Source organism: Sycon ciliatum, chromosome 2, assembly GCF_964019385.1.
Source record: "Sycon ciliatum chromosome 2, ocSycCili1.1, whole genome shotgun sequence".
In the NCBI taxonomy this organism is placed as follows: Eukaryota; Metazoa; Porifera; class Calcarea; order Leucosolenida; family Sycettidae; genus Sycon; species Sycon ciliatum.
In genome coordinates this window covers 39,112,861-39,140,741 of record NC_088644.1, presented here as the reverse complement: position 1 = coordinate 39,140,741, position 27,881 = coordinate 39,112,861, and the positions used below count along the sequence as shown (strand labels likewise).

Below are 27,881 nucleotides of genomic sequence, written 5' to 3'. Positions count from 1 at the left end.
ACTAGATCGGATGGCACAGGAAACAGTGCTATGGAATAGTATTAATTTTGTAAAGTTGTGGCTGAAAGCGGGTTGCCGGTGAACATCATGAAGAAGAAAGACAACCTGACAAGTCGGCAATTAAGTTTTCTGGACACAACTCGCCCACCTGGTGTAAATTACTAGAGAACAGAATGCATTTCAATCTGATGGAACTGGATAAAGGTAGGCAATGAAGTAAATCTACACACCCTGCTCCGGGCAACGCGAGCTATACAATATTAGTGGAAAGCTAACAGCATGCAGTGTAAAAATAGACTCTGATCGAGAGCCAAGGATTAATTTATAGTGTGAAGAATAAACAGTTCTAGTTTTCAACCATTGAGAGAGGATATTTCGAAGCTGAAAGTCAAGTCTATGTTCTAACCCATAACCTCATAGACATCGCCTTGGTCCATTCGGCTCGGATGGTTTGCGTAGGAGCCAGGTTCGGCTCCCATGTCCTCGTAGATCTGCTCATCCGGGTTTCCAACGTCATCATACAGCACCTCTCCCTTGGCGAGCTGCAGTTTCTCCGAGCTGGCCGTGTCGTAGCTCGGCTGCCGCTTCATCTGCTCTAGCATGCTGCTGCGCGGCATGGCGGACGTGTCTGCGTTGACCGATGTGCTCTGGGTCATGTAGCCGGGGTTCTCCACTTCCAGAACGGGCTGCTCGGAGAGACGCTTGGAGCGCTGGCCGTTGAACGTGATAGTGCTGCGTTGGCGGCGAGTCGGCACAACAAGAACAACAGGTGGACACACAGAGAGGACACACAGACAACTGTAAGCTATGCTCCTCATCACTTACTCACACATAGCAAACACCAACTCAGCACCCGATGGGCTGCTCAGGATAAAGCCCCTTCCACTGAGTCTGACAGCCCCCATAGCGGGCAGCTCTGACCAAACTTAGCTCATTCGTAGGGCACAGTGTCCCCGAGCCAGTGCACACACACTATCTCAGGGTCAGTACTTCAGAAAGACCAATAGCTGGGAGTGTAACTTTGAGTACTCATACGATTCTCCTTCAGGTGCTGCAGTAAGAGTAGTTTTATACAGCGTTGCTCAATGAAATCCAATCGTGTGAGTAATTACTGTGCAGTGTACTGGTGCACATCGCTTGCTGCCGACTGGTTCAGGGCGCAGGGCACTAACTGGCGCAGGGCGCTGACTAGCGCAGGGCGCTAACTGGTTCAGGGTGCTAACTGGTGCAGGGTGCTGACTAGTGCAGGGCGCTAACTGGTGCAGGGCGCTAACTGGTTCAGGGCGCTAACTGGTTCAGGGCTATAGCTGGTTCAGGGTGCTAGCTGGTCAAGGGTGCTAGCTGGTTCAGGGCACTAACTGGTTCAGGGCGCTAACTGGTTCAGGACGCTAACTAGTTCAGGGCGCTAACTGGTTAAGGGCGCTAGCTGGTTCAGGGTGCTAACTGGGGTTCAGGGCACTAACTGGTTCAGGGCGCTGGCTGGTTCAGGGCGCTAACTGGTTCAGTGCGCTAACTGGTTCAGGGCGCTAACTGGTTCAGGGCGCTAACTGGTTCAGGGCGCTAACTGGTTCAGGGCGCTAACTGGTTCAGGGCGCTGGCTGGTTCAGGGCGCTAACTGGTTCAGTGCGCTAACTGGTTCAGGGCGCTAACTGGCGCTAACTGGTTTAGGGTGCTAAGGGCCTGGTCAGACTGCGGCAGAATCGAAATAATCCTGTGATTATAATCCGAATCTCCATAGTAACTTGCCGCCAGAGCGACAAAAGTGGGAGTTGACGCTCCAAAAAAAGCAAGAACGGACCACGCTTTTCCGCTCCAAACAGGAGTTGGACGCTGATACGCCATTGACGCTGATATTCACTTATTTCTTAATCGCGACATCGAAGAGCTAATTGGTCACGGACAACAACAAAACTCCGAAGGATGGTTGCAAGGATTGCACTGAAGGTGTTGGTGATCCCCAAGGTGAAGGAATTCGATGTCGTTCGTGGAGATTACCACTTGACGCTCGAAATGAAGTTTGAGTTTTCATTCTCCCCACATGTGTAGTGTGATCTCGATTCTAATTCTGGACGCTTTTCTTTTTTCGCCAGGCAACCAAAATTTGCCGCAGTCTGACCAGGCCCTAACTGGTTCAGGGCGCTAACTGATGTAGGGTGCTAACTGACTCAGGACACTACTAGTAGCTGATGTAGGGTGCTAACTGATTCAGGACACTACTAGTAGCTGATGTAGGGTGCTAACTGATTCAGGACACTACTAGTAGCTGATGCAGGGTGCTAACTGGTGCAGGGCAGTGCTAACTGACACCAAGTGCCAGCTGGTGGAGGGCGATAAACCATGCCGACAGGTCCACAGCATTAACTAGTGTAGAGTGCAGCAGGGCGCAGGGCGTTAGCTGGTGCAGGTTGCTAACTGGTTGAGCAGGACGGCCCGTAGACCAGTACAGTACAAGCTGTACACATTCATATTGAGCAGTGTTCTCACTGCACACTGCAATGTTCACCATGACTTTTAACAGATAAGCTGTACATGTAGAACAGATTATATTGTGCTAATGTGCACTACCAGCAGGTGGGGATATTTGTACAGAGTCGAATACATCATACCCAGTAGGTGTGAATATATCTGTACAGAGTGCAGAGTACTTACTGTAATTTGATTACATTTCGTAAGCGAATAGTACATGTACTTGAACTCGTAAACTGAAAAAAAAAACATTTCGTAGTCATCTAACTTTCATAAAGTGCCGTCGATCGCGGGTTACTTACTTCGAAGTACTTACTATGTACACACGCACATGCATACAGTACTTGACAGTGAGTGTGACAAATTTTAGCAATCATTGCAATTTTGCAAATGGCGGGCACCTTACGGAATTTAAGACATTATAACGGTTACCGAATGTAATTGATTTACAGCATGTAAGGGACCATCCGTTAATACTGATACTAGTATTTATTTTGGAATGAAACTAGTCATTTCTCTTCAACCCCCTGAGAAACTAACACATACGAATGGGATATAGTATCAATATCTTTTTTGTCTTTTTTCTAGACGTGCCCACTCATACAAACTGTGCATCGATATTTTTTCGAGAAACAAACAGGCGCTCAACCCCTCCCCCCCCCCCCCCTCTAAACGGCTAGTTGTCGCTATCCATATTTATGGAAGGCCCCTAATAGAACTCTGATGTTGAGACAATGTAATTATGGATAAAAAGGAAGGACCAAATGTTACAAGTTATGACCAACTGTCCATCAAAGTAACCAGATAATATAAAGTCAGCAAGTGCGACAACATGACATTGTATTGGAGCTAGGTGTCAGGTCGTTGAATGTCTCAGTACTCCCTGTGAGTTTAGTGCCTTGTTGTCTGGCACACTCGCTGACTGTATGCTATCTGGTTACTTAGGTGGACAGTTGGTCATCACTCGTAGCAGTATGAATTAGACCATTGCTTACCCAGTGTCTCTGCCCTTCTTGCGGCGCACCAGCACCACAATGACAATCAGGATGACAATGAGGGCGGCGGCTCCAACAGCAGCTCCGACGGCTACACCCGTAGAATTAGACGATGCTGCAAAGGCAAACGGCAGAGCAAAGCATAACACAAGACAGTACATTGTCAGGCAAAGCACAAGAGAGTATATTGACAAGCAAAGCACCAGGTTGGGTACATGGTATTGTATTTGTATTTATGGATTCTCCACAGGCCTTAGCCTAAATTGAGAGAGTCTCCAGTGTTAGTGCCTTGCTCACATCATCACGCTATATAGGAAATCCCCTTTGACAGGCGAATAGCATTTGGGGAACCCCCAACTAAATACAAATACAAATGCTATCGGCAGGTGTTGCTAATAGTTGCAGTGCTCACCCTCTACATATGCTCTGCTGTCTCAAAGTAATGGGCTATGGATCAATACTGCACCTGGGATATACCAATGATGGGCACAGGCTGCAATATTGGTTGATTGCTTTTTTCTATTTTCCTTCATTACATTTTTAAATGCCGATCATTCCAGACTACGCATACAAGTAGGCAGCGGGAATGTGGGGCCTACTTAAAGACACTCTCAGTCGTAGCACACGTAGTGCACTCACTGTTAGCCTCCGGCGTGCCGTATTTCTTCTCCTGTGCGTCGAGCATGTCGTAGAGTTGATGGGCGAGGTCGACGAGCTCAGGGTTGGACGCCTGCACTCGTTTGATGAAGTCCTCACGGGACAGCTTGAGCAGCTCGATTCCGCTTAGGTCACGGAAGAACTTGCCCAACGGAGCAAACTCTCCGCCGCTAGTAGTGGCAATCCATTGCTGGACGTCGTCCGAAGTCCAAGTTGTTGGACCTGTTTTCACAACACACGACAACACAATAACATGTACAAGTACGTGCATGTACAAATCAAATAGGGCCAAGCAAGAACATTGCCAGACAACAAAACAGTTTTTTTGTTCTGTAATTCTACTAAAAAACATAAACACACACACACACACGTTGGAATATATCTAGCATGACAATACACCATCAGCACGGTGGTACTTGGATAAACTGGTGGTCATGTTGGGATCATGGACATGGCTATTCTCTGTGTTAGCCATAGCTGTATCCATACATCCTCACCACACTCTCCAAGCGCTCTCTAGGCTACACCAATCACTGAAAAAAGAAAAAAAAGAAGAAAAATCATCTGAATTTTCAGGCAAGGCCCCTCTTCAGCTGTATCAGTGGTCCTGGTAAGATTATACTCTTTCAGCTAAACTGGCCTGGTCACGCCTGGCAGGGGTGGATAAAACGCATGGCGGCTTACTTCGCTCCTGCACAGGTGGAGGCGTTGTCGGTGGTGGCAGCGTCGGCGGCGGCTCGGTGGTCGGCGGGAATGTTGCTGCGTGACAGAGAAACATCATCGGCACAAACACAACACGGCCCGTTACAAGCATGCAGAGCACAGCAATCGCACAAAGACTGCTGCCCTGATGAGAACAATTCGTTGCAGAAAACTCAGAGTCGCCACGGAGTTCTCTCCTCTCCCCTTGCTGCACAATACCCATCACATACTGGAAGACCAGCAATGTGCAATCATTTGCCAGTTTTGAGACAGAATTCGTTAGAATTCCACCTCGCTAACCCACAAAAAATCCGGAGATCAGCTTTAATTGACGTTAAAATATCTGGTCTTACAGTAGATAAACCAGTGCCATGATCATTAGGTGTAGGTACCAGCACACAGACGACAGGCAGAGGGGGAAATGGGACTACAGAGGCACCCCTTCTGCCCCTTCAGTTTCGAACCACACTTTTAATACAGTCATACACTTGTTATCGCTCAAAGTAGGCAAGAGTAGCGCAAATGGAAATCCTGGGTATTACTTCGAAGCACTTGTACCAGCCAGTAGTACCAATGGAAGAAGAAAGACATGACTGCATGGATAGACTCTATGGGTGTGTTTGTGTGTATGCGCGCGCGCGCGCGTGTGTGTGTGTGTGTGTGTGTGTGTGTGTGTGTGCATGTGTATGTGCGCGCAAAGCACGTGTGCATGTGCATGTGTGCACTCACCCACTCCGGCGATGCCAAAGTCGATGGTGGAATCATCTCCGGCAGCCTCCAGGAGACTGCACCCGCCAGACGTCGCATACTGCGTCTCTAGATTAATCTTTGGCAGTCCCTTGTCGCGCACGATGACTCCACTGTTGAGCAGCGAGAGACGAGTCTTCTTGTACGTCCAACTGGTCGTGCTGGATACATCCAGTACACCGGTCGGCGTCACCCAGATCGACGGACCGTCGGTCGAGTTGATGTAGCTGCCGCCACTCATCTGCCAGCAGCTGACCCCGACGTCCACGCTGTTGCACAGGTCGTACGTGGTGTTGGGAGAAGTGTACTCGCACGCCGGTGTGGTCAGCGCTTGGAACGACGGCGCCGGATAGGGCGAGCCTTCGCCAGTCCAGTACGGCGATTGGCGGTAGTATGAATTCTGATTGGAGATCAGCGTCTTGGAGAGAATGCCAGGCAGCTCGTAGTTCACGTACAGCATGTTACCAATCGTGTCCCAGTAGGATGACTGCTGGATGACGTCAATACGCAGCTTGTTGTAGCCCTTAATGAACGAGATGTTGCTGACCGATGACGATGATGGGAATCTGGCAGTGCGAATCGTCGCGCTCGGCATGGAATCATTCACCCAGACGCGTACGTAACGAGTAGTGTAGTACGGCCCACTGAACGAGATCTTGTAGTTGGAGCTGGTCACCGGGATGTTGACGAAGAACGTGTATCTCACGGCAAAGTTATAGGTGAACGTAAACATGCTGTTAGAGTCATAGCCAGAGCCTGTAGCAGAGTAAGCCAGAGGAGAATGGCCACCATAGGTAGGCGCATAGCTGACGCTGGGCTCAATTCGGCTATACGTAGGCTCTGTTCTCGGGTCGTTGAAGCTTTCCGGTACAAGGTTGGAGCTTGTGGAGTCGTTATAAAATCCACCAATAGAGCTGAGACTGTCGGGACCAAGACGATACTGGAAGTATTCAGCAAGGACACCTCTGGACTGTGATGGACGCTCTACCTGTCCTTCCAGCACAATGCGCATGTTTGTTCCGCCAAGATTCAACGGCAGTGACGAGGACGCCGCCGTTTGCCGTTTTCCACGCGGATGTGGATTTGATGCTGTTGGCAAGCTGGAGCGCACACGCCGGCGGATGTAGATCCAGGAATCACTACCATTGATGGTGGCGGACGGGGCCCACAGTACATCGTGCGCAAAGTCGACAGTGCAAGATTTCAACCACATCCCTCCATTCAAGTACAGGTTGCTATCCACGTTGAGCTGCGTGTTCTCCAGATTCAGCATGCCACGCGTTGTGACGCTTAGGCCGCCGTTGAAGTTCAGCACAGCGCGGTTGAACTTCATTGTGACGCCTTGCTGCACGACAAAGTACGCACCGACCTGCATCTGCATAGCGTCGGGGAATATCAGAGTGGAGCCCGATTGAATGCGCATTGTTCCAACGTTCAGGATTTCAGGGAAGCGCACAAAATTTCCGCGGCTGGAGTAAATATTGAGAAGGCCTAAAGAGTCCATGTCTAACTTGGTATTGAACGTGACATTGCGGCTGGTCGAGTAGACGCGAACTTCAACACGACCTCTGGTCACAATAGATGAGAGGTTTGTGTTCCGTGGAAGACTGTTGATATACATGTAGCGGGTGGATCTTGTATCCCACATCAGCCCTGAACCTCTGAAGCGTTCGTCATAGCGTGTCACATTGTAGTAGGTGGCAAGACTCTGCGAATACCTTGTGCTGTCGCAATTGGTTGGGATGTTACCGAACGGCCAGTAAAGGCCTCCCCACATTTCAATGGTACCACGGGCATTGCTTGGCAGAACGATGGTTGAGTAGAAGCGAACGTACGCATTATGAAATCGCATCTTACTGACAGGGGACATGTTGGCGAAATAGCTGTAGATGTAGAAGTTCGACGATGATGTCACGCAACTCCTGCCTAGGTAAATTGAACCATAGTTGAGAATTCCATCGTATATGTATGATGAAGAGCTGGACGTAGCAAAGTACACTGTTCCATAGTTTATCAAACCCTGCTGGAAGTTATTGCTACGGGAGGAGCCAAAGTAGCGGACCGGCCAGTTCAACACTCCGCCGGCTAGGACAGTGATGTTTGTACCGCTTATGTACACACGATAGATGTTAGAATTCCAGACGGATGATCCACCCATTGTCAGTTGAATGTTCTGCAGGGTACGCGTGCTGTAGGATGTGGTGGTGGCCGTGAAGCCGTTGGTGGCGGTGACAATCACAGAGCTTCCCGAGTGCGGGTCACCAGTGATGCTAGAGCCGGCCCATTGGATGGTGCCGGCCGTCAGGTTACCATGAAGCAGTGCGTCCTTGGTGTTCAGGTACAGCGTGGCCGACACGGTCAGCGAAGAGAAGTACTCAATGGTGAAAGTGACATCGGCGTCGCTGGCACCGACGTCAAGCTGCTTGCATTCCTGACCACCCGTGCCATCAACGACGACCTTGTACTGGCCAGGCTCCGTGATGAACACGTAGTCATTGGCGGTCGGGACTCGCTTGGGCATCCAGTTGCTGGCCTCGGACCAGAGTCCACCGTTGGGGTTCACCCAGAAGAGAACGCCGGTAGAGCTAGATTGGCCAAAGAACTTGACTTGCGAGTGGACAGCTGCCTGGCCTATCTGTCTGTATTGTGCTAGGAACACTGCTACACCAACACCGCCCGTTTTGGAGATCAGACCAGCGTTGACCACCGTGCCTGGCTTGTTAGCGATGTCGTTCGAATACCACACGGCATCGGTCTGCACGTTGAGCAGTCCAGTTGTACTGACGTTGAGCACTGCACTGTTTGCCATGATCGTCAGACTGTCATCAGCCAGAGCACACACGGAGATGAGTGGCATCTGCCACTGACTAGACACCAGTGTGTTGGTGACCGGGTTCCGGTAGTAGAGCTTGGCAAGCGGCACGGGCTGGAACGGAACGCCGGGACCCTCGTAGTACACCTTGGAACCACCCGAGGCGGAGGACCTCACGATCTCGTCCACCCGGATCGTGACGTACCCGGCGGAGAGCTGAACAAACTGTGTCTGCTGCGCGGGGAAACCGGAGCTGGAGTAGCTAGTGGCTGTAAAGATGACATCACCGTTTACCCATATGCGAGGAATGCGATATTGAGCCAGCATGGTGAAGCGGTACATACCAGTGGTAGTGATAGATAGGTAGGCAAGCCGACGTGTGGCATAGTTGTAGGTGAACGTAAGATCGTTGTTGTAGTCAATGCCGCCCGTTGAAGAGAAGGCAACTGGGCCCTGGTACTCGGCTGACTGACGCACACCGAGTGATTTCTCCAGGTGAACCGTGTCTGCTTGTGTGCTAAGGTCATCAAACGACGCGGGAACACAATTATTGTCCTCAGTACAGCGGCTGCTATTAGCCTGCCAGTATTGGTACGCATTAGCAGCCACAAGCCCTGCGAAGGGGCCAAAGTCGTCCTCATCACCAGAACCCGGTTGGTACTTGAAGTACTCAGCGATCACCCCGTTCTTTGACGGCTGCGCAAGCTTCTTAATGCCCAGGTTAATTCCATCAAGAGTACGAGCACCGGTTCCCTTCACAGTACAGCCGCCCGAAAGTGTTAAGTAAGAGCTGCTGGATGACGAGCCAATCAATTTGCCTCCGCTCCAGGCAAACTCACCCCAGACGACACCACCGGCATTCATGAGCGTGACTGAGCCCGCGTTCAGGAAGCGGCGGTTGAAAGTGACCTGGACTCTTGAAAAGGTGACGGCAGTGCCCGACGGAATGAACACGTCACGGCGGAACGAAACCCTGCCAGTTGACGAGCTCGAGCTGAAAGTGACGGAAGCATTGCCCCTAAGGCTCAGGAAATCATACACTTGCAGATCAGTATTGCCAGAGTCCAGGTTGACCGACCAGTACCCACTGTTGTAGAAGTACCCCAAGCCTGTGACGCTGTTAGCACTGAATCTAGCAGTACCCCTCGATGTACCATAGAACTGCAAGCTTGTGAAATAGCCCAGGTCCAGCGAAGACGTCACCGTGAAATTGGAGTAGTACGAGTTTGAGAATTGGACTCGAGCATAACCGACGGCCTTGATGCTAGAAAGCATGACGGACGTGTAGTAGAACGACTGGAAGTAGAGCGAAGCCTGTCCACTGCGATCCCAGAATGTTGATGTCACTACATTACTGAGACCAGAGTAGATCAGATTGATGTATTGCTGAGGACTGAGGTTCGTCGGTTGAGAGCTGGAAATGGATGTGTTCCAAACCGGAGCACCGTACACTGCAAAGGAACCAGTGCCCAGCTGCAGCGAGCGTGAGCTCGAACTGGAGCCGTATACGTACATGGTGCTGCTATACAGCGTAATGGAGCCAAAGTTGGTGATGGTGCCGTACATGTAGACACGATATCTGTACGAGTAACTACCAACTCCCACGTTGTTGATTGCGCCGCGGTTGAGAATGTCCCAGTAGCAATACTGCGTGCGATAGCTGCGATGTAGCCAGTACACCGTGGCGCCCGCCATGTTTTGCAGGCCCAGTCTGAAGTTGTTGCTATCGAACGCAGGGTAAGCCCCGGTGACCCTCAGGCTGGCGCGCTCCAGGATGAGCGTTCCCGTGTTGACCAGCGAGCACGCCTGGCAGTAGACGGTCATGTCGCGCGAGCTGGAGCCGATGGTGAACACACCCTGGTTCTGGATTCGAATGTTCTGGAAGTACACACTGCTGGAGCCGGTAGAGAGCAGACTGAGAGATTTGCGCACAATCAGAGTGCTCTGCGTACCGCTGCCTGCAACGCTTCCAGATAGGTACCGTCCACCAAACGTAATACGGGCAGCGTCTACAGTTCCCTGAATGTTGAATGTGGATGCGATCAAATCAAGACGATCGTTCGCCACGAGCCTAGAACTGGAGGCAACGAAGAGCTGAGCCGAAACGCCAACGCCGCCCACGATCAAGTCTTCGACTTGGACCGTCAGCTTGGGAGTAATGACCACGGTGTACGCACCCGGCAGGTCAATGAAGACAATCGAAGACGCTGTTGGCACGCGGTTTGGTGACCAGTTGCCCGGATCCGTCCACAGTCCACCGGCCGAGTTGTTCCAGAAGACAGGAGAATTCAGGATGGTTGGTGTTTGGAAGTTGACCACGCCATCGAGCTGCTGCAGAACCCCGCCCGATTGCGGATTGCCCAGGAAGAACGTGGAGATTCCACCGCCGGTTTTGGTCAGCGTGCCCTGCAACACCATGTTGCTGGTAGTCTGGCCGGCCGACACAGTGCTCAGCCAGAACGTATCACCGGAGAAGAAGACCTGGCAGTTGGCCTGGATCATGACTCCTGCTCCTCCACGTGCAAGGATGGCCTCGGTGGCTACAACCGCACGCTGTGCCACTGCTCCACTGGCCTGGAGGGCAGGTGAAATTGGCGTTGGCGTTGGCGTTGACGAGTCATACACAAATAGTCGACTGTCGGGAATGAGCTGCTTTTCAAGGGTCGACGACGAGTAGGACACCAGAACGTTGGAACCGTACACGTTGTGAGTGGTAGTGCCCACGATCATGTCAACGCGGATCTTATGGTAGCCGGCTCCGAGGCGCGTGGCATTCGATGCATAGTCGTAGTTGATACTGGCGGACCTTGGCCCAGTGACAATGACTTTGTCGTCAATCCAGAGGCGGGCCGGGCCGTAGTTGTAACGCAGGTAGAATACGTAATCGTCAGCGGCCGTTATCTGGACGTAGGACAGCAAGCGTACGGCATACAGTCTGCTGAAGGACAGGTCAGATGTGTAGTCATAACCACCCGTGCTGGTGAACAAACCATACCAGTTAGAGAAGTAGGCGGCTGGCCTCTGAAGCGATGCTTCCACTCGTTGGAACACAGCTGGCGCGGCTGGAGAGTTGAATGATTCCGGCAAGTAGCCAGCGCCGAGATTTCCATCAGTGCTTGGGAAGTAGTAGAGTCGAGTTGGAACAGCGGTGTTGTTGTCCGCTGGCTTCAAGTAGTTGAAGTACTGAGCCACCACTCCATTCGCAGTCGTCGTTACTGCGGCATTGGCGGCGAAGACTACGTCGACGGTGTCGTGCGTTTTCAGATCAAAGCCAGTGATATTAACGTAGCCGGCCAACGCGATCTGACTGCGTGGCTTCGGTGATGCAGTAGTGCCTCGCAATATGCCACTAGACCAGCGGAATAGATCACTAACTGCCAGGTTGCTGCTGTCCTGTAGGGCAAGAGTGCCATACGTGTCCATGATGGCAACAGAGAGGCTGGCGGACCTCAGCGTCAGTGAGCATGCCTGCGCAATGAAGAGACGCTGCAGGGTGCCGCTCGTCGTGTTCAAGTTGGCCTGGCAGTTCTGCGTTCCCCTCAGGTAGATGAAGTTGCTAACGGTGGTAGCAGGCATGGTCAACAGCCATCCAGAGCTGATGTCCATTGAGCCAGTGGTGGCACTATTGGACAATTCCAGGGTGTTTGCACCATTGTTGTTGCTTCCAAGAGATACGTAACCCTGCCTATCCTGCGCAATAGTCATACTGAGTCGACTGGAGTAACAAGATGTGAATTGGACAGCGACCTGACCCTCCGACCATATCCTGTTGATGACCGCCACACTGTTACGGATGTTATAGAAACGGCAGTAGACGGTGACGGAAACATCCCACTGTGAAGTAGCGTTAGCGTACACAGCATCCAGGTATGTCTGGTAGAGGGCAATGTTGAGCAAGCGGGGCCGTGTGAACGGAACTCGCAGCATTGGCATGCCGCGCACGCGAATGTCAGAGGCGGCAAGGGCTTGATCCGGCGTGGGACCATACGACGCGTGTGCGAAGAAATTAAGTGATGCAAAATAGCTGTCGAAACGGCCCATGCGTACAGGTAGGGAGTACCAGTATACATATGTGTTGGACTGGTAGCGAGCATTGACAATGCTCATACGTCCGTAGTTGCCAATCGCCCAGTACATGTACGTGCTCGTGCGGGAAGAAGCTCCAAGAACCATGGTGAAGTTGCCGCGGTTCGTCAGATGTTTGGGCTGCCCGTCGTCGTACACAGCGGTGCTGAGAGTGTTGCCAGGGAAGGATGCACTGGAAACACGCCACTGCATACCGTTGGTAATGAGCGTAGCACCCACATCGTTGACAATATGACTGTTTCTGGTGTACAGGTAGCCGGTATCCATGCTGGAGTCAATAGTGAATGCTCCAAAGTTGAAAAGTTGGATCTGCTGCAAGTACTTGGAACTATACAAAGCCCTACGGATTGTCCCAGAACTGAGAACATTCAGTACACCATTGTTGTTGCCATAGAGATAATACCCAGACCATTCCAGGCGGCCAACCGTCATTACACCATACACGTATGTCCGGTAGCTGTTCAGACGAGCCGTGCCACTTACGGTCAGGCTTGCACCGCGCGACACGGACAGATACGCATAGGAAGTCTGGCTAGTGCTGCCCACAGTCAGGCTGCGAATCGTGACGTCCGCCGAGATGGTCACCGTGAACGTGGACGACATTCTAGGGATGATGACATCATCGTTACCCATGGGCACCCTGCAGCATACACACAAACAGCACACACAATGTGACATATACATGGTTAATGATGGAACAAGACCACACACTCTGTTTAAAACAAACTTTCCAAGGCAGTCTTCCTGCCCAGTCCCCCGCTAGTGACACTGTGGTAGCATCAACAGCACTTGGTTTAAGTCAAGGCCAGGATGTGGAGACCGTCAATGCAGAAGGCTACATGGTTAGTCAGCACTTGGTTTCAAGGCCAGAATGTGGAGACAATGCAGCAGACTACATGGCTAGGGTCTCCACCCGTCAAATACTCGGGCCGTTTCATACTCTCTGCTCGTATGTTCGCTCTTCATTCTCACCTCTCTTGGATTCAACCACGACACAGTTCTTAGTTCTTCACGCTCTTCTCTTCTTTGTTCTTGACTGCGACAGTTCTTACATTGTATTTCTATTTCTACACTTCTGGTTTCCTACTTGTTCTCTGTAAGACCGAGTTTAGTTTTTTTTGTGCTCACGGCCAAATACATGTGTACCCTACAGGCAGTAGTGCTCTTTTCGACAGAACACATGCACTTTAAAACAGACACTATTGGTATGTGTACGTACTTCGTACTGGATTTCTGACCACAGACGTTGAGTTGTACACATTACATGAACCCAAAACGTTGAGTTGTACACATTACATGAACCCAAAATCATACAAAAGTCCACCAAAGGTAGCTTCACGAGATGACTGTCCTGTTGCGACTAGTGAATCGCAATAGACTGAAGAACTTGCTTTCAAAGTAGCACATAGCTACAATCTTTACCATAAACACAGCTGATCTTGGCCAGTACTTCTAGGCAGTGTGGTAATACTGGTAGTCCAAAACACTGTGGAGAAATCACATTTTGGCAGTGAAACATTGGCAATGATTACATTGCGCCCAGCCATACGAAACTTCTCGGCATTCTGCTGAAAAAAAACCTCACCGAACATTCCAGTTAGACGCATCGTTCCAAGAGCCTGATCTAGTTCCATTCCAGGTCACCGTCTTGCCTGGAGATATGATAAACATACACACAGGCATACACACAGAGACATGAGGAGTACACATAGGCAAACAACTGCTGTAAGCGATTTTGTGTTTTCGATGCACTGCGTTTGCTTTTCTTCCCGCAGCGTAGACTCCAGAGTGTCCAGGGTATGTGCATTTGCCTCTATCATATTTCAGACAAGCACACAAACACTGACATATGCTCTCCGATAAAGAACCGATACACCATATCTTCTCGTTTCTATTTTGTATTGTCAGCATATGCAAAATTTCAACTACTAGCAGTTTTTCAAATTCGAATACATGTTCTGGACGAGAAAGCAAAATGCACATGCCTATGATAGAGAGAACCGACTAACCAGAATGTTACTCATCCAACACGCATGTGTCCAATGGGGCCGGGTCATTGGGTGCATGCACGCCCTCTCCGCCATAGCATATAGTGTGAAGTGCCACCCCAAGCTGAACATGAATATTCATTGTAGGATGTCCAGGTGTCGCCAATCATAATGCTGACTTGTATGTTAATTCCAATTTTAGAACAGGACTTACCTGGTGGATAAGTTGGAGGCACTGTTGTCCCAACTGACGGGACTGAACCAGACACACACACAAACACAAACAAACACAAACACACACACACACACACACACACACACACAAACATGGACAAACACACACAGACCTTAGTTAGATTCCCACCGCCGAAGAGGTACAGGCAGCAGTGTTATGAGTAGAAACTATAGCAACCTGTGTTGGGATTTCACCAGGCAGCGGCAGCAGTAGCATACACAGTCAGTCTCAGCAACGGCAAGACACAGCAATCTCTTGACAGAGTTGTTTTTTCTCTTTTTTTCTCTCTCTTTAATTTGCATTTTTGCCCTCGGTCCGTGGTTGGTTTCACCCTCACTTCCTTGTATTGGCCATTTTCATAATGTGCCATGGAGTGCAGACAGTAAATAAATAGAAAGCGTTCCCGTACAATGACTAAAAACTAGCAAGTTGCAGTGGTACACAGAACACTCAGACTGCTTGAGTACTTATTATAATCATCATCATCATCATCATCATCATCATCATCATCATCATAGTCCATCATGACATGTTTCTCCGTTTGCAAAAGCTTTGGGGGATTTCAGCAATGTGCATAGACACTCTGTGTCGGTGTACATGCGCATGCACGGGTGTGTTTATGCGTGCGTGCGCGCGCGCGTGTGTGTGTGTGTGTGTGTGTGTATGCGTGTGTGCGTGTATGAGTGTGTATGTGCGTGCACACCACGAGTACATACCTGGAACAGTGCCTGTGCCGCTAACCGTAGGCGCAGTTGCCCCTGTGAAGCAAAACACACAAGACAGGCATCGCAGGTACAAGCTGATACGATCATAACACTAGATCCACACGCATGGATCGACAAGTACACAAGGTCACAATGACGGGAGACGTTGTTTTGGTTTAACTCGCGGAAATCGGGCCACAGTTGTCTGATGACTGGCCCAATTGCCACGAAGCTCAGAGTGATAACAAAACAAAGTTGCCCACCATTGTGAACTTGTGTTGCAGGTTCCTGTTCGTGGGTTGAGCACTTTCGCAAGTCAACGGAAACTCCGCTTTGTGAATTAACAAGTACAAATGTCCTATGTGTATGTGGTGCGGGACAAAAGTGCCTTTTCCACAAACGAATGCACCTTAAAGACGAATGCACCTTTAAATCATGTTCGCTACAAAAGCAGCTCTTAGTTAGGGCTATTCTCATGAAATGTGTTCGTCAAAACATCACACACAACACACACACACACATGTACACACATGCACACACACGCCCCCTCCCCCACACACACCACAACAGCTTACCGGCATCATTGACGCCAAGCTCCAGGCTGCCCGAGGTGGCCGACTGGCAGCCGGAGTCACTGATGTTGTAGAGTGTGTTGAGATTGAGTAGGCCTGAGCCGGCTGTGCGAATCACCTGTCCGCCCACATAGAGTGAGATGCGCGATGGGGTACTGCTCAGAGGCCATGAGGTGCTAGACTGCAACTCAAGAGTACCGCGTTGACCAACGGTGATACGACCGTTCCTGGTTGTAGACAAGCTGCCAGTGACGCGGAAACGGCTGTAAGAGAACGGCCGCTGCAAAGCCTGGCTGACCGTCAGGTTGGACTCGCACACATCATAAACTGGTTCTTGGTAGTTGAGCGACGCAGCGGCAGCCTGGAAGCTTGATGCATTCCGGATGAACGGATAGAGGGCAGAGACTGGCAGGTCCTGTTTGCTAAGAGAGCTGTCGGACCACTGAACAGACAGCATGGCACCATTCGTTGACAGATAGCTTCTGCTGGCAAGCAACAGATCAATACGAAGCAAGTGGAAGCCAGCTGTCAGCATCACTGCACTGGATGTCTCACCGGCTGCTGAGGGGATAATCAGCGACGTTTTACTCGTGAATCTGACCACCCCATCGATCCACATACGTGCACGCGTAGCATAGCCACTCTGGAAGTAGAATGTGTAGCTATCCGTCGCTGGTACCTTCAAATAGGATGTCAATCTTGTAGCATAGTCGTAAGAGAATGAAAGACTTGTGCTGGTTTGGAAGCTACTTCCGCCAGGGCTGATATACTTGGGTGCTATGCCGTAGTAGGTGGCGGGTCTCTGGACATAGTTCTCTAGACGATAGAAGTTTGGCGTAGATGTTGGGTTGTCAAAGCTTGAGCTTAGCCTGGAGCTGGTGCTCTCGTCATAGAAATAGCGCTGCGTGCCGACACCGCGGAAATATTCGGCAATGAAGCCACGCTGTGTGCCGTCTACGGTCATGCCATCGATCACTAGGTTGACGCCCTGCAACTGGCGACTGCTTGAGGTCAGCGACGAATCCCGCGTCACGACCAGTGTTCCACCGATGCCAGTAATGGTGGAAGAGCCCCATTGCATTATGTTCAGCATGGTCACTCTGCTACCCAGAAGGTTGAAGGTGCCGCTGTACATACGGAGCTGATCGTAAAAGCGAGCTGGTCCGTTTGCAATAGTCAAAGTGGATGAGGACTGGCTCACAACATACTGCTGAAATTCGGCCATATTGTTAGGCTCCACTCTCAACTGACCATAGTAATTCAGTGACACGCCGGAGTTGAAGATAGTGTCACCCTCGGCGATCAGACCACTGTAGTAGTAAGAGTAGACGAATGCCACGCGATGGGGCTTGTACGACGACTGCAGAACAATGTTTGTGCGGTAGGACGAACTCCTAACACGGTACAGATAGAGTTGGCCGCTCGGATCCATGTCCAGCCGTTGCATAGAGACATTGTAGGAGCCATACGAGTAGTAATTGTAAATCTGCACATTTCCCTTTGTGGTCACCTCGCCAAAGTACATGCTGGTGCGCAGGTTCTGGAAGCGTAGATAGCAGTAGCGGGAGCCGTCGTACAGGCCGCTCTGGTACACGTCCTCCAGCCACTCCCGCCACATGGTGAGCATGCGATTGCCTCGGATGGAGCCAGTGTTGTACACAACCGGCCGGGAGTACATGTTCCAGAAGCTGTTGGCTGTGTTGTACAGGACGCCGTTCTGCGTGACGGTGGAGCGCGGCGATTTGAAGCCGCTGTAGATGTAGAAGTTGGTCAGGTAGATGTCCACTGTGCCGTAGTTGACCCATACACTGTACGCGTAGATGCGTGGCTGCGTCAAGTAATACCACGGCATGGTCACCACTCGTCCATAGTTCTTCACATCCCAGTAGATATACACGTAGGAGTTGGGCGGGCGCATCACCAACGTACCGTAGTTCTCAAATCCAGCGCGGAAGCCGGTCGCGTCGGCGGTGGACGCACCAGTGAGGTAGAAGTATCGCGTGGTGAGGAAGGCAGTAGCACCGGCCATGTTTCTCACTACGCAACTGGAGCAGTAGAGCCGTCCGTTGTACATTGCACTGTCCTGCGTGAACGTGCCGTAGTTCATGATCGTCACGGTCGTCAGGTACTTGGTCGTCACCAGAGAACCAGTGACTAGCATGGTCTTGCGGACGATCAGCTGACCAGAATTGCTGAGAGCAGTGCTACCCTGGATAGTCTTGCCACTCCACACGACGGAGCCCGCGTCAATCGAGCCGTAGATGGTCACAGAGTCGCCGCGCATCTCCAGCCGATCAGTGACGGTCAGGGTAGTGAAGTGCGAGACCAGCAGAGACACGCTGCTGCTGGAGTCGCCCACCAGCAGAGACGTGACGTTGACATTGTATGCGGCTGGAATGGTTACGACGTACGATCCCGGCACAGTGATCAGCACGACGTCGTCAGGTCTGGGCAGACGTTGCGGTACCCAGTTAGACGCGTTATCCCAGGAGCCGCTCGTCTGAGACACCCACGTGATACGTCCCGTGGTGGATTGCGGATGTACAAACGTGATCGATGAAACCCGCTGGTCCAGAACGCCGACGGATTTGTTGTCGTACGTCGTGTAGAGCTGAGCCGGGCCAAAGCCACCACTTCGCCGCAGTGTGCCATAGTTCACTAGGCTACACGGCACAGTTGAGTAGCACAGGAAAGACACGTCCGACTGAATGTCCAGCAATGCCTGCTGACTCACAGTTAGCGCTGCAGTGTTCCAGGCAAAGATCTCACCACCGGATATGCTGGCGGCAAAGTTGTTCTTGGCGAGCGAGGCATTGAACGCGGGCTGAGCATACTGCAGTACTCTTGAGCCAACCGGTGGAGCATTGACAAACAGTAGGTTCTTAGGCAGCCGACCATCAGGCAATCCAGGACCAGACATGTACACAAGCAGGCCGTTGCGTGTGCTGTAGGATGAGGATCGCTGGAGGACGTCGAGGCGCAGGCGATGGAAGCCTTGAGTCAGCGCCATTGACGTTCTGGGACGGGACAACGTGTTGGAGTAGATAGCGGAGTAGAAACCAGCCGTCATCACCACCTTGTCGTCAAGCCACAGCCGCGCACTAATGCCATAGTCGGAGTAGAAAGTGAAGTTGTACGTGCCGGCCTGTGCAACGTTCAGCCAAGTCCAGTAGCGCACGGCAAAGTTGTACTGGAACGTATACGGAGAACTAGTGTTCACATTGCCGTTTGTCTGGTAGTCCATAGGAGCCCAGCTGGGAGAGCGCTGATCGTGACTGATGTCATCCTCAAATCTCCACATAATGGGCCGGGTGGCGGCATCATCAAACCCGGTGAACGGCGGGAAACTACTCGGTGTTCCGGTCGGTGTTGGATTGAGGCTGTTTCGGATGCGCATCTGGAAGTACTCGACGAACACACCCTTCTGCTGCGCTTGTGGTGCAGTGAGCTGTGTTGGCTGCTGGATGCTTGCTGTCAATCCGTTGAACGTCTTGTCACTGTTTCCAGCTATGCTCCAGCGACCGGTTGTGGACAGTTTCTGTGCAGCCAGAGAGCCACCGAGAAGACGCCAGAAGCCGGACACCGATGCAACTGCAGCGCCAAAGTCCACGGACCCGTACGTGGTCACCGTATCCGCGATGGAGAGCACCCCAGAGCTTCCAGTTGTAGTCAGTTTTCCACCCGTGGAGACGGCCAAGCTACTCAGCTGCACGTTGTCATCACTCAGCGCTAGCGTACCATTGTTGCGAAGAATGACGTTGTACGTGCTTACAAACTTGACCGGGCCTGGAAGATCACAATAGCACCGCTGACCGACATTCAAAGAACCGACAGTCGTTGATGGAGCAAGGGACACCTGCACCCATCCACTGCCCAGGTCTTGTACATTGAGTGAGGACCAGGGAGACATGTTGATGGACTTGGTGAACATGATCCGGCTATAGTACATCTGGCTAATGTAGAGAATAACTCGACCCTCAGCAGTGGTCTCGCCTACCGTGACGTCGTTTAAAGTGCTGCTGCTACCCCCCAAGCTGTAGAAGTAGAAGGAAGTGGAGCGCGAGATGTCGTACGGAACACTGGTATTCTGATATACTGTCTGTATGAGCTGGGCACTGGCACCGCGCGTGTTGAATCCCAACGTGCCCGGCCGACTGCCGTACCATAGCTTGACGCCGTAGAGCTGGATCTTGTCGAACTGCAGCTTGTACGGATTTCTGTCGTAGCGAATGTTCACATTGGCCATGTACGTCTGCATTGTACCGCCGACCATGTAGGGATAGTAAATGTAGAATGTGTATGTCCGACCCCAGTAGACTGTGATAGCACGCATTGTGCCACCGGTTCCGTAGACGCGCATGTAGTACCAGTAGGCGTTCCTGTCGTACATCTCCACCGTGACCAGTCCGCTGTTCACCAGACCGCTCTGCGCGCATGGATCCGTGGCCGATCCACCGGGCGCAGTGGTCAGCGACGCTGCCGTACACGATCCTGTCTGCCAGTAGAAGTACATGGCATTAGTGAGGATCTGGCCGGACGGCGTGTTGTTGATCTTGCAGCCGGCGCAGTACAGCCGTCCCCTGGCCATTGTCACGTCCACGCTGAACAGTCCCATGTTCTGGAAGACAATATCCCGGAAGTACTTTGTAGTGAAGCCGCTTGCCAGCATGGCAAAGTTGTTCCTGGACGTGAACACACAGCCCTTGCCGGTGCCGGTGATGTACTGTCCTGTCCACACAACATTGGCCGCGTCGAGCTCTCCATTCAGCGAGAGCGTTGGCGAGTGAAGCTCCAGCCGATCGGAGATGGTCAGCTTGGCGAAGTGACTAACAACAAGGTTAGGGGTGCTGGTACCTCCGTCACCAACGAAGACACTCTCAGCCTGCGCAGTGCCGGTGATGATCACCTTGAAGTCACCTTGAAGATTAATCAGAACAATATCACTAGCCGTTGGTATCCTGCTGGGCGACCAGTTGTTCACATCCTGCCAGCTACCACCGGCAGCGTTGGTCCAGCTGATGACGCCCTTGGCACCGGTCGGGAATTCGATTTTACCCTCGTTGTACTCCTGCCGCCCGGAGCCAGAATAGGCCAAGTAGAAAGTGGCAACACCAGCACTGCCTTCCTTGCGCAGCACACCGGCATTGGTCAGGGTAGTGCGGCTACCACTTGCGGAGACTTCACCCAGAATGGACAGATCCGTCAGAACGTTCAGGATGCCAGTGGAGCCGATCGAGAGCGACGACCCTCGAGTCATAAAGATGGTGCCCTCGTTGTCGACGTCCATCTGGCTGGTCGATGATGAGATGTTAGCCGATGCATCCGGGTTGGCAAATTCCGTCTTGCCGCCAACGGTGCGCTTCCAGGAGACCTTGGTCATTGGAATGTACTGCTTGGCCACATTGGGTCCAGCGTACATGATGAGCAGAGACTTTCCGTACGTGCTCCAGTAGCTACTTGTTCGCACAAAGTAGTCGAGGCGCACACGCACAGTGCCGGCCGCCAGTGTTGCGTTGATTGGCTTGTTGGAGTTGGGAGAGAACGAGCTGGATCTGGCATAGGGGAAGGTGGGTGACCTCACCATGCCGTCAATCCAGATCCTGGCCTGAATGCTGTAGCCATTGTTCACATAGAACGAGTAGAGACCGGCAGTGTCGACTTGCAAGAAGAACCAGATACGTGTTGCGTACGTGTAGGTGAAGCTCAGCGGACTGCCAGAGTCATAGCTTGTATACGCGGTTGATCGCCAATCCAGAGGAGAGTTGCCGTAAAGCCTAGGGGGCCGTTGGACGTTATCCTCTAGACGTGCGACGTCGGGGATTGCTGTGCTGTTGTCAAAGTAACTTGGTAGAGTGGAGCTGGAGGTGGATTGTCCCGGCCAGTACTGGATGGAGGACAGGCGCTGAGTGCGATTCGTCGCCACGCGATACTGAAAATACTCGGCTATTACCTTGCCGCTTGCTGCGATGGGCTGGCGGCTGATGTCAAGCTGGACACCGGCCATGTTCAGAGTGGTGGCGCTGTGCTTGACGTACGCCGGACCACTGGTTGTTAGTCGGCCAGTGCCGGTACCAGACAAACTCCCACCGCCCCAGATGAACGTTCCCTGGGTTGTTACAGCCGAGTTGCTAGCATTCAGTGTCGAAGATGAAAACAGCGTGTTGTAGAAAGTCGCCGGGCCATTCAGCAAAGCCAGCTGGCCACCGTTGTTGATGTAGACCTTGCCGTAGAACTCCATTCGAGTAGTGGAGGCAAGCTGGAAGATGGAACCCTGATACACTGTAACACGATCGGTGACTTTGACCATGCTGGATGAGGACAGGCGCAGCTGACATCCGCCAGATACCTGCAGCTTGCCAATAGACGGTGATGAGCCTCCAACGGTCAGGACTGTCGTTGAGATAGTCGTATCACTCCTGCCACCGTACGCCACAAACTCTGTGTCCGGGGAGAGAGACACGCCATTAGCAATAGAACCGGATACCGGTGTTGATGTGCTGTAGTCACCCCGCCAGTAGATATACACTCGGCCGTACGTATTGAGCTTGCCCAAGTCAAACGTTCTCCCCGTGGTCACGCGGAAGCTGATGTAGGTCTGTCTGCCCACATCCCAGAAGTAGCTGCCGGGGTTGGTCACGAACGCCATGTCACCGTACACGTCCTTCAGGAAAGCTTGCCACTGCGCGTTCTGCCCGCTGTACGACGGAGTCTGCGGGTAAGACCCCCACACGGCCGGAGAGGAGAAAACGTTCACCGTGCCCGTAGCGCCGCGGAACGAGTTGGAGCTGAAGTAGGCGCTGCACATGTAGAAGTTGACTGTTCCTGAGTTGATCCAGTCATACTGAGAGCTCTGTGCGTAGAACCGGTACGTGCTACGCCAACGCATGGTGCCCACATGGACAGTTCCGTAATTCTTCATACTCCAGTAGTAATAGAGGTATGAGTAGCGCGTCATCGGAAACGCTATCGTTCCGTAGTTGATAAATCCCAACCTCCACCCATCCGAATCCACGCCTGGAGTTGTTCCGGTGGTATAAAATCGCACTTCGCACGTCGTGAATGTTCCACGATTGATAAACATGCATCCTTGACAGTAGTGGATGTTACCGGCCATTTCACTGTTGAAGAGACTGTTTCCTAGCGTCTCGATGCGAATGTAGCGGTAGTACTTGGTAGAGTAAGAGCCACGACGCACGGTCAGGTTGCCCGTGACTTGAACGAGTCCCCTGACCGGGTACTGGGTGTTGCTCTGCGACTGCGGGCCGTAGATCTGAGAGCCACGGTACTCCAGGTTGTTGACGCGGAGCACGCCGAGCACCCACAGTGTGTTGGCGTAGTAGTTCATGTTGCCAGTGACGGTCATGCCCACCCCGGCCATGATGTACAGCTGACACACACGGCTACTGGTGCTCGTCATCGTCAGGTTACCGACGGTGATATTCCGCGTCACTTGCAGCTGACAGTTGGAGACGGCGTTTGTGTTGCTTACCGTCACATCGTCATTGGCACCTGGGATGCTGCAAGAACAATGAGGAACAGTGGAGAATACAATGCAGTCAGAGGTTGATTACAATGCACAAACACATACACACAGGTATGTGCGCATGTGTGCACGCACACACACACCACACACACACAAACACACACACACAAACACACACACGCACACACACACACACGAGCACGCGCACACACATACACACACACACACACACACACATACACACACACACACATACATACACACAACTTGAATTGGTCATGGTTGAAAGGGGAAAGGGAGCTAGGGGACAACTGCAGCTAATACATGCACTCCGTGATAGGGACTTCGACAAGGCAACGACTCAGTGCTCGTACAGTGAGCCACATGTACTAAGCAATCTGTTTGGCAACCGATATCCTTCACTTACCCCTGCGGTGACCAGTTCTGCGGGTCGGACCACTGCAGGTGCTGCTGAGATGAGGTGGCGCTGCCAAGCAGGGTATACGTTGCGCCATCGATGTGCCCGAGTTGTGTTGAAGCAACAAGGAGAAATAGAGCTACGGCAGCGTGCCACCCTGGACAAACAGAAATCGAAAATCAGGCCAGTGTGTCAGCGGGGATGATTCACACGGGCATTAAGAAAATCTAGAGACTTATGCGGAAAGCCTGCGCAGGTCTTTCGTTTCCTAAGTTCCCTCAAAGTTTTACTGTTGAAGTGCCATGCAGTCATGTACCATACATGTCCTGTCAAGAGTACATCAACCAAAGTGGGCAATTCCACGTCCATGTTGGTTATAAGCAGGCCAACTGTGAAGTTTGTTACCAGGGTCATGAATTAACGCCGGATATCTCATCGCACATCGTACGAGTCAAGTTGGCAGGAAGTGCATGAGCTCCCACATCGCCAGCCGGGACCAACATACACATGTGCAATGTGTCCAGCTCTATTATCGCCGAAGTCGCTACCTCTATTTCATATTATCTCATTGACGGCACCGTTATGAAGTAACACGTGCAGCAGCAAACTACTGTATCATTGAGGTGATAACGGACATTGCAGTGCGTGCAACTTTCACCTTTTGAATTGCACAACCAGCCAGCGATGATGAGCAATAGATATTACCACCTGGGTTGTGATACAGGTAACCGATCGACAAGTGCTGCATGCATTTTTTTGTAGTGCGAGATTGGCATGAAGCAGCATGCATAGGGCAGTGCAACTGTTGAATTCTCTTTTCATATTTTTGCATTTCAACTTTTGCAAGCCATTACCAACTTACTGGCTATACATGATGTACATGTCCTGCCTGTTCGTAATTTCACGTAACGCTCGTTTTCTCCATCCACCAGCTGCAGCTCGTGCAGTACGATTTGCTCAGCAGAATGTATTCCGGTAGGAGCTTCCTCATCCTTTCCTACCCGCTACAATGGTACTATTAGGTCTGAACACAATACTGCAAAATTAGTAGTCGCTGAAAATGTTTGAAACTCGCTAGCGGTGGCAGTGTGCAAGTGGTGTGCTGGTGTAGGTGGTTTTTGAAAATAGAAAAAAAGCAGGACTGATCTGTCCACGCGACGAGCTTGTACATAATTATGTGCACAGCATAAGTACAGGTGTGTGAACTGGCCAGATAGGAATAGATAACCAGAGATCACGGGGTCACTCAGTCAAAGCGTTCACGTGCCGTAGTCATGTACATCTGGTAGATCTACATCATTACATGGGGTGTGAGTCTGTGACCGTGTGAGCCCGCCTCTCCATAGGCGCCTAGACCATGATAGACCTACCGGTGGAACTACAGTACAGACTGGCAACTGAAATGACCCCTTACGGGCCTTAGCGAATAGCGGTTGTTTCTGTTTCGTAGTTTTACCATCCCGTGTTGGGTCTTTGCGATGTGAGCGCAACGCTCAGGAGTCAGGGGTCGGATTTCAGTTTCCAGCACTGTACTTCAACATGACATGTATGTATAAAATGTACATGACATAATAATTATGCAATCGATCTTTTTTTTGCAGTACTGTATAGCCTATACATGTAGGTATTATGTTGTTGTTGTTGTTTGGCTTTATTTAAAGTGGAGTTCCAAAAACAGGCCTAAACCTAATGACAATGGTCCCACTGATAATAAGAGAAAAGAAAAATATATAATAATAAGCGGACATTTTATATTATTATGATTCATGCACTCACAGTGCAGTCTGTTGAAGAGACTGTCGTCGGAAGTCATGATGCTTATGGTTTACATTCGTTCTGGTGCGAGTCCGGGCTCGGCATTCTTGGCACCCATGCCTATTCTGTAGGCTATAGCTTGATCACACAATTGCACGTATAGGCTTTCGGCGTCACTTAGCAATGCGCCTCTCTATTTTGTTTCATGATTGCACTGCTACATACATACATGTAACGAGTTTCTTTGCTGGAGCTATGGGAAATCTCATCAAACTACAAACATGAATTGTTTAAAAAAAATTCAGTTTACAATTGACTGATGCTCCACGCACGTCATGACATTGTATACTCTTCCACGCGCATTTACGTCATTGTAATATTGGTTGAAGGCTGGCCATAAAGGTAGGAGAAATACATGTAAGTTCAACACTTTGGTTTGCGATCATTACCGTGCAGGATGGGTGATGTACTTCGAAGTAGAAAGGCAATGTGTCGGTACAAGTAACTATCCACTACTTTCCTTTCTACATTCATTATTGGCTCAACACCCAAGGATGGATGATGTTTGACGTTTTCAAGATGTGGTTGGACCCAGTGTTTTCTCATTTGGATAAGGAAGAGAGGAAGAGATACGTGGTTGCTTGGATAAACACGCTGCTGAGATATAACCGCTGGTGGGTATGCCAGAGACAGACTGACACAATGCATCATGATTGTCATGGTATTAGCAAGACACACAGATTATACAGACACTCTTGCTGCGATAGTGCAACCACAACCACACAACCGTTGCAGAGCTGCTGGCAACCATTGGAACACACTCTGGGCAATTGCTGCGATAGTGCACCCCCAACCACACAACCGCTGCAGAGCTGCTGGCAACCATTGGAACACACACTCTGGGCAAAACGGAACAAGTAAGTTATCCCGAGTCAGTTCACGCCAAACTGGGGCGATTGCACTGTGCTCGTCGAGAACGTCCCATGATGTGGTTGCTTCACCATTCAGCAATGACAAGTAACTGAGGAGTCTGGACCCTCTTCCGTGGACACCTAAGGTCCACACCCACCCAAGTCTGATTCCTAGTTGGACGTCGCTCTCTAGTCTTGACTTGAGGCAGTTTGCTCACCAGGAACGTACCCTTTTGAAATTGGGGTATCCTCCCCGTGTGCACATTACGCGCACTATCAAGGTTATAGTTGGCACTGTCCTATCATTAATTTTATATCCTCCATAGCTACGGTAATCCGGGTAATGAGAGCCAAATGAAACCCAACGCTTTCCAGTGCAGTCCCCGACTCCCTTTCGCACTATCAGTCCCATAGTGAATTTCACCATGAACTCGCTGCATACCTTGGGCACCCTGTATAGTAAGAGGGCCTTACAACTTTAGGGTCTCAGACCAAGTGAAGACAATGGTCTAGTACAAGTTTAATGTGCGAACTTTACTTTACTTTTGCCAGTTCAATGCGATACCAACGCGCACACGCATCTGGTATAATCAGGCACTCAGGTGGCCTGGCACGAGCGAAACTTCTCTACAAGCTGGTTGGGGGGGGGGGGGGGGGGGTAACACAATTGTAAGCCATTGTAACGGGGGTGTGCTGACTTTCTTTTTTAACTTACACTCATCTACCGGAGGGTGTACCTAACACGCATCTATAAAATCAAGCGCGGGTTTTTATCCAACATGACATGGAAAGAAGGAAGAACACCAAAGATACAAGAGACGAAACTCGGCGATGAAATGAAAATGAAAATTAGAAATAGTCTAATCCAAAGAAATCTATAAAGTTCTACGTGTAGTACGAAACGGAACAGTCGAAGTATGAAAATATCGGATGGAGTAGGGGAGGAAGAGAAGGTAAGCAAGGCGCACAACACTGTAAACTTACGGTCTCGCCAAGGCGCCTCCATGATGGCGCGCACCTAGGTACGGTGTGTCGCCGGTGTGGTTGAATGAGATGGACAACAGCCAGCACAGGCGCACCGCTAACACTGCAGACACCTGACCACTAGCACTGTATGCACGAGGATGCAGGATCTACGACACAACGAGGTCAAGCCGCCGCCCATGCAACACAGCAACCTGATCGGGGCAATGCGGTGAGAGAACGAGGCAGAAGGCGCATTCACCTTCTTTTCCGAGGCTCACTTTGCAGCACCACTGAGCCATGGGTGGGAAGGAGACCGGAATGGTACAAGAAATAGTGCTGAGTCTTGATAGAGCCCAAATTTAGTGCCGGGCTCCCTCTCGGGTA

The 27,881-nt window shown here is 51.1% G+C and overlaps 1 protein-coding gene across 1 annotated transcript; it reads right to left on the bottom strand.

Moving 5' to 3' along the window:
- Positions 1-6: 6 nt before the first annotated feature.
- Positions 7-27,821, bottom strand: LOC135810029 (uncharacterized). The gene is made up of 11 exons (XM_065323496.1): positions 27,516-27,821; positions 23,875-24,022; positions 15,968-23,481; positions 15,405-15,446; positions 14,668-14,709; positions 14,051-14,117; positions 5,550-13,105; positions 4,803-4,877; positions 4,101-4,340; positions 3,462-3,576; positions 7-732 (listed from the first exon to the last, which is right to left on the bottom strand). Exons 1-11 carry the CDS (start codon positions 27,535-27,537, stop codon positions 402-404), a joined length of 16,152 nt encoding a protein of 5,383 aa, XP_065179568.1. The 5' UTR covers positions 27,538-27,821; the 3' UTR covers positions 7-401.
- Between the last annotated feature and the right edge of the window lie 60 nt (positions 27,822-27,881).

What these genes read in the sequence shown, in the direction of transcription:
- LOC135810029 (XM_065323496.1), bottom strand. Translation starts at nt 27,537, where the DNA reads ATGGAGGCGCCTTGGCGAGACC. An exon ending in GCCTCCAACTTATCCACCAG is followed by an intron (nt 14,118 to 14,667) that starts GTAAGTCCTGTT and finishes TCATATCTCCAG; the next exon opens with GCAAGACGGTGACCTGGAAT. An exon ending in AAGAAGGGCAGAGACACTGG is followed by an intron (nt 733 to 3,461) that starts GTAAGCAATGGT and finishes CCGCCAACGCAG; the next exon opens with CACTATCACGTTCAACGGCC.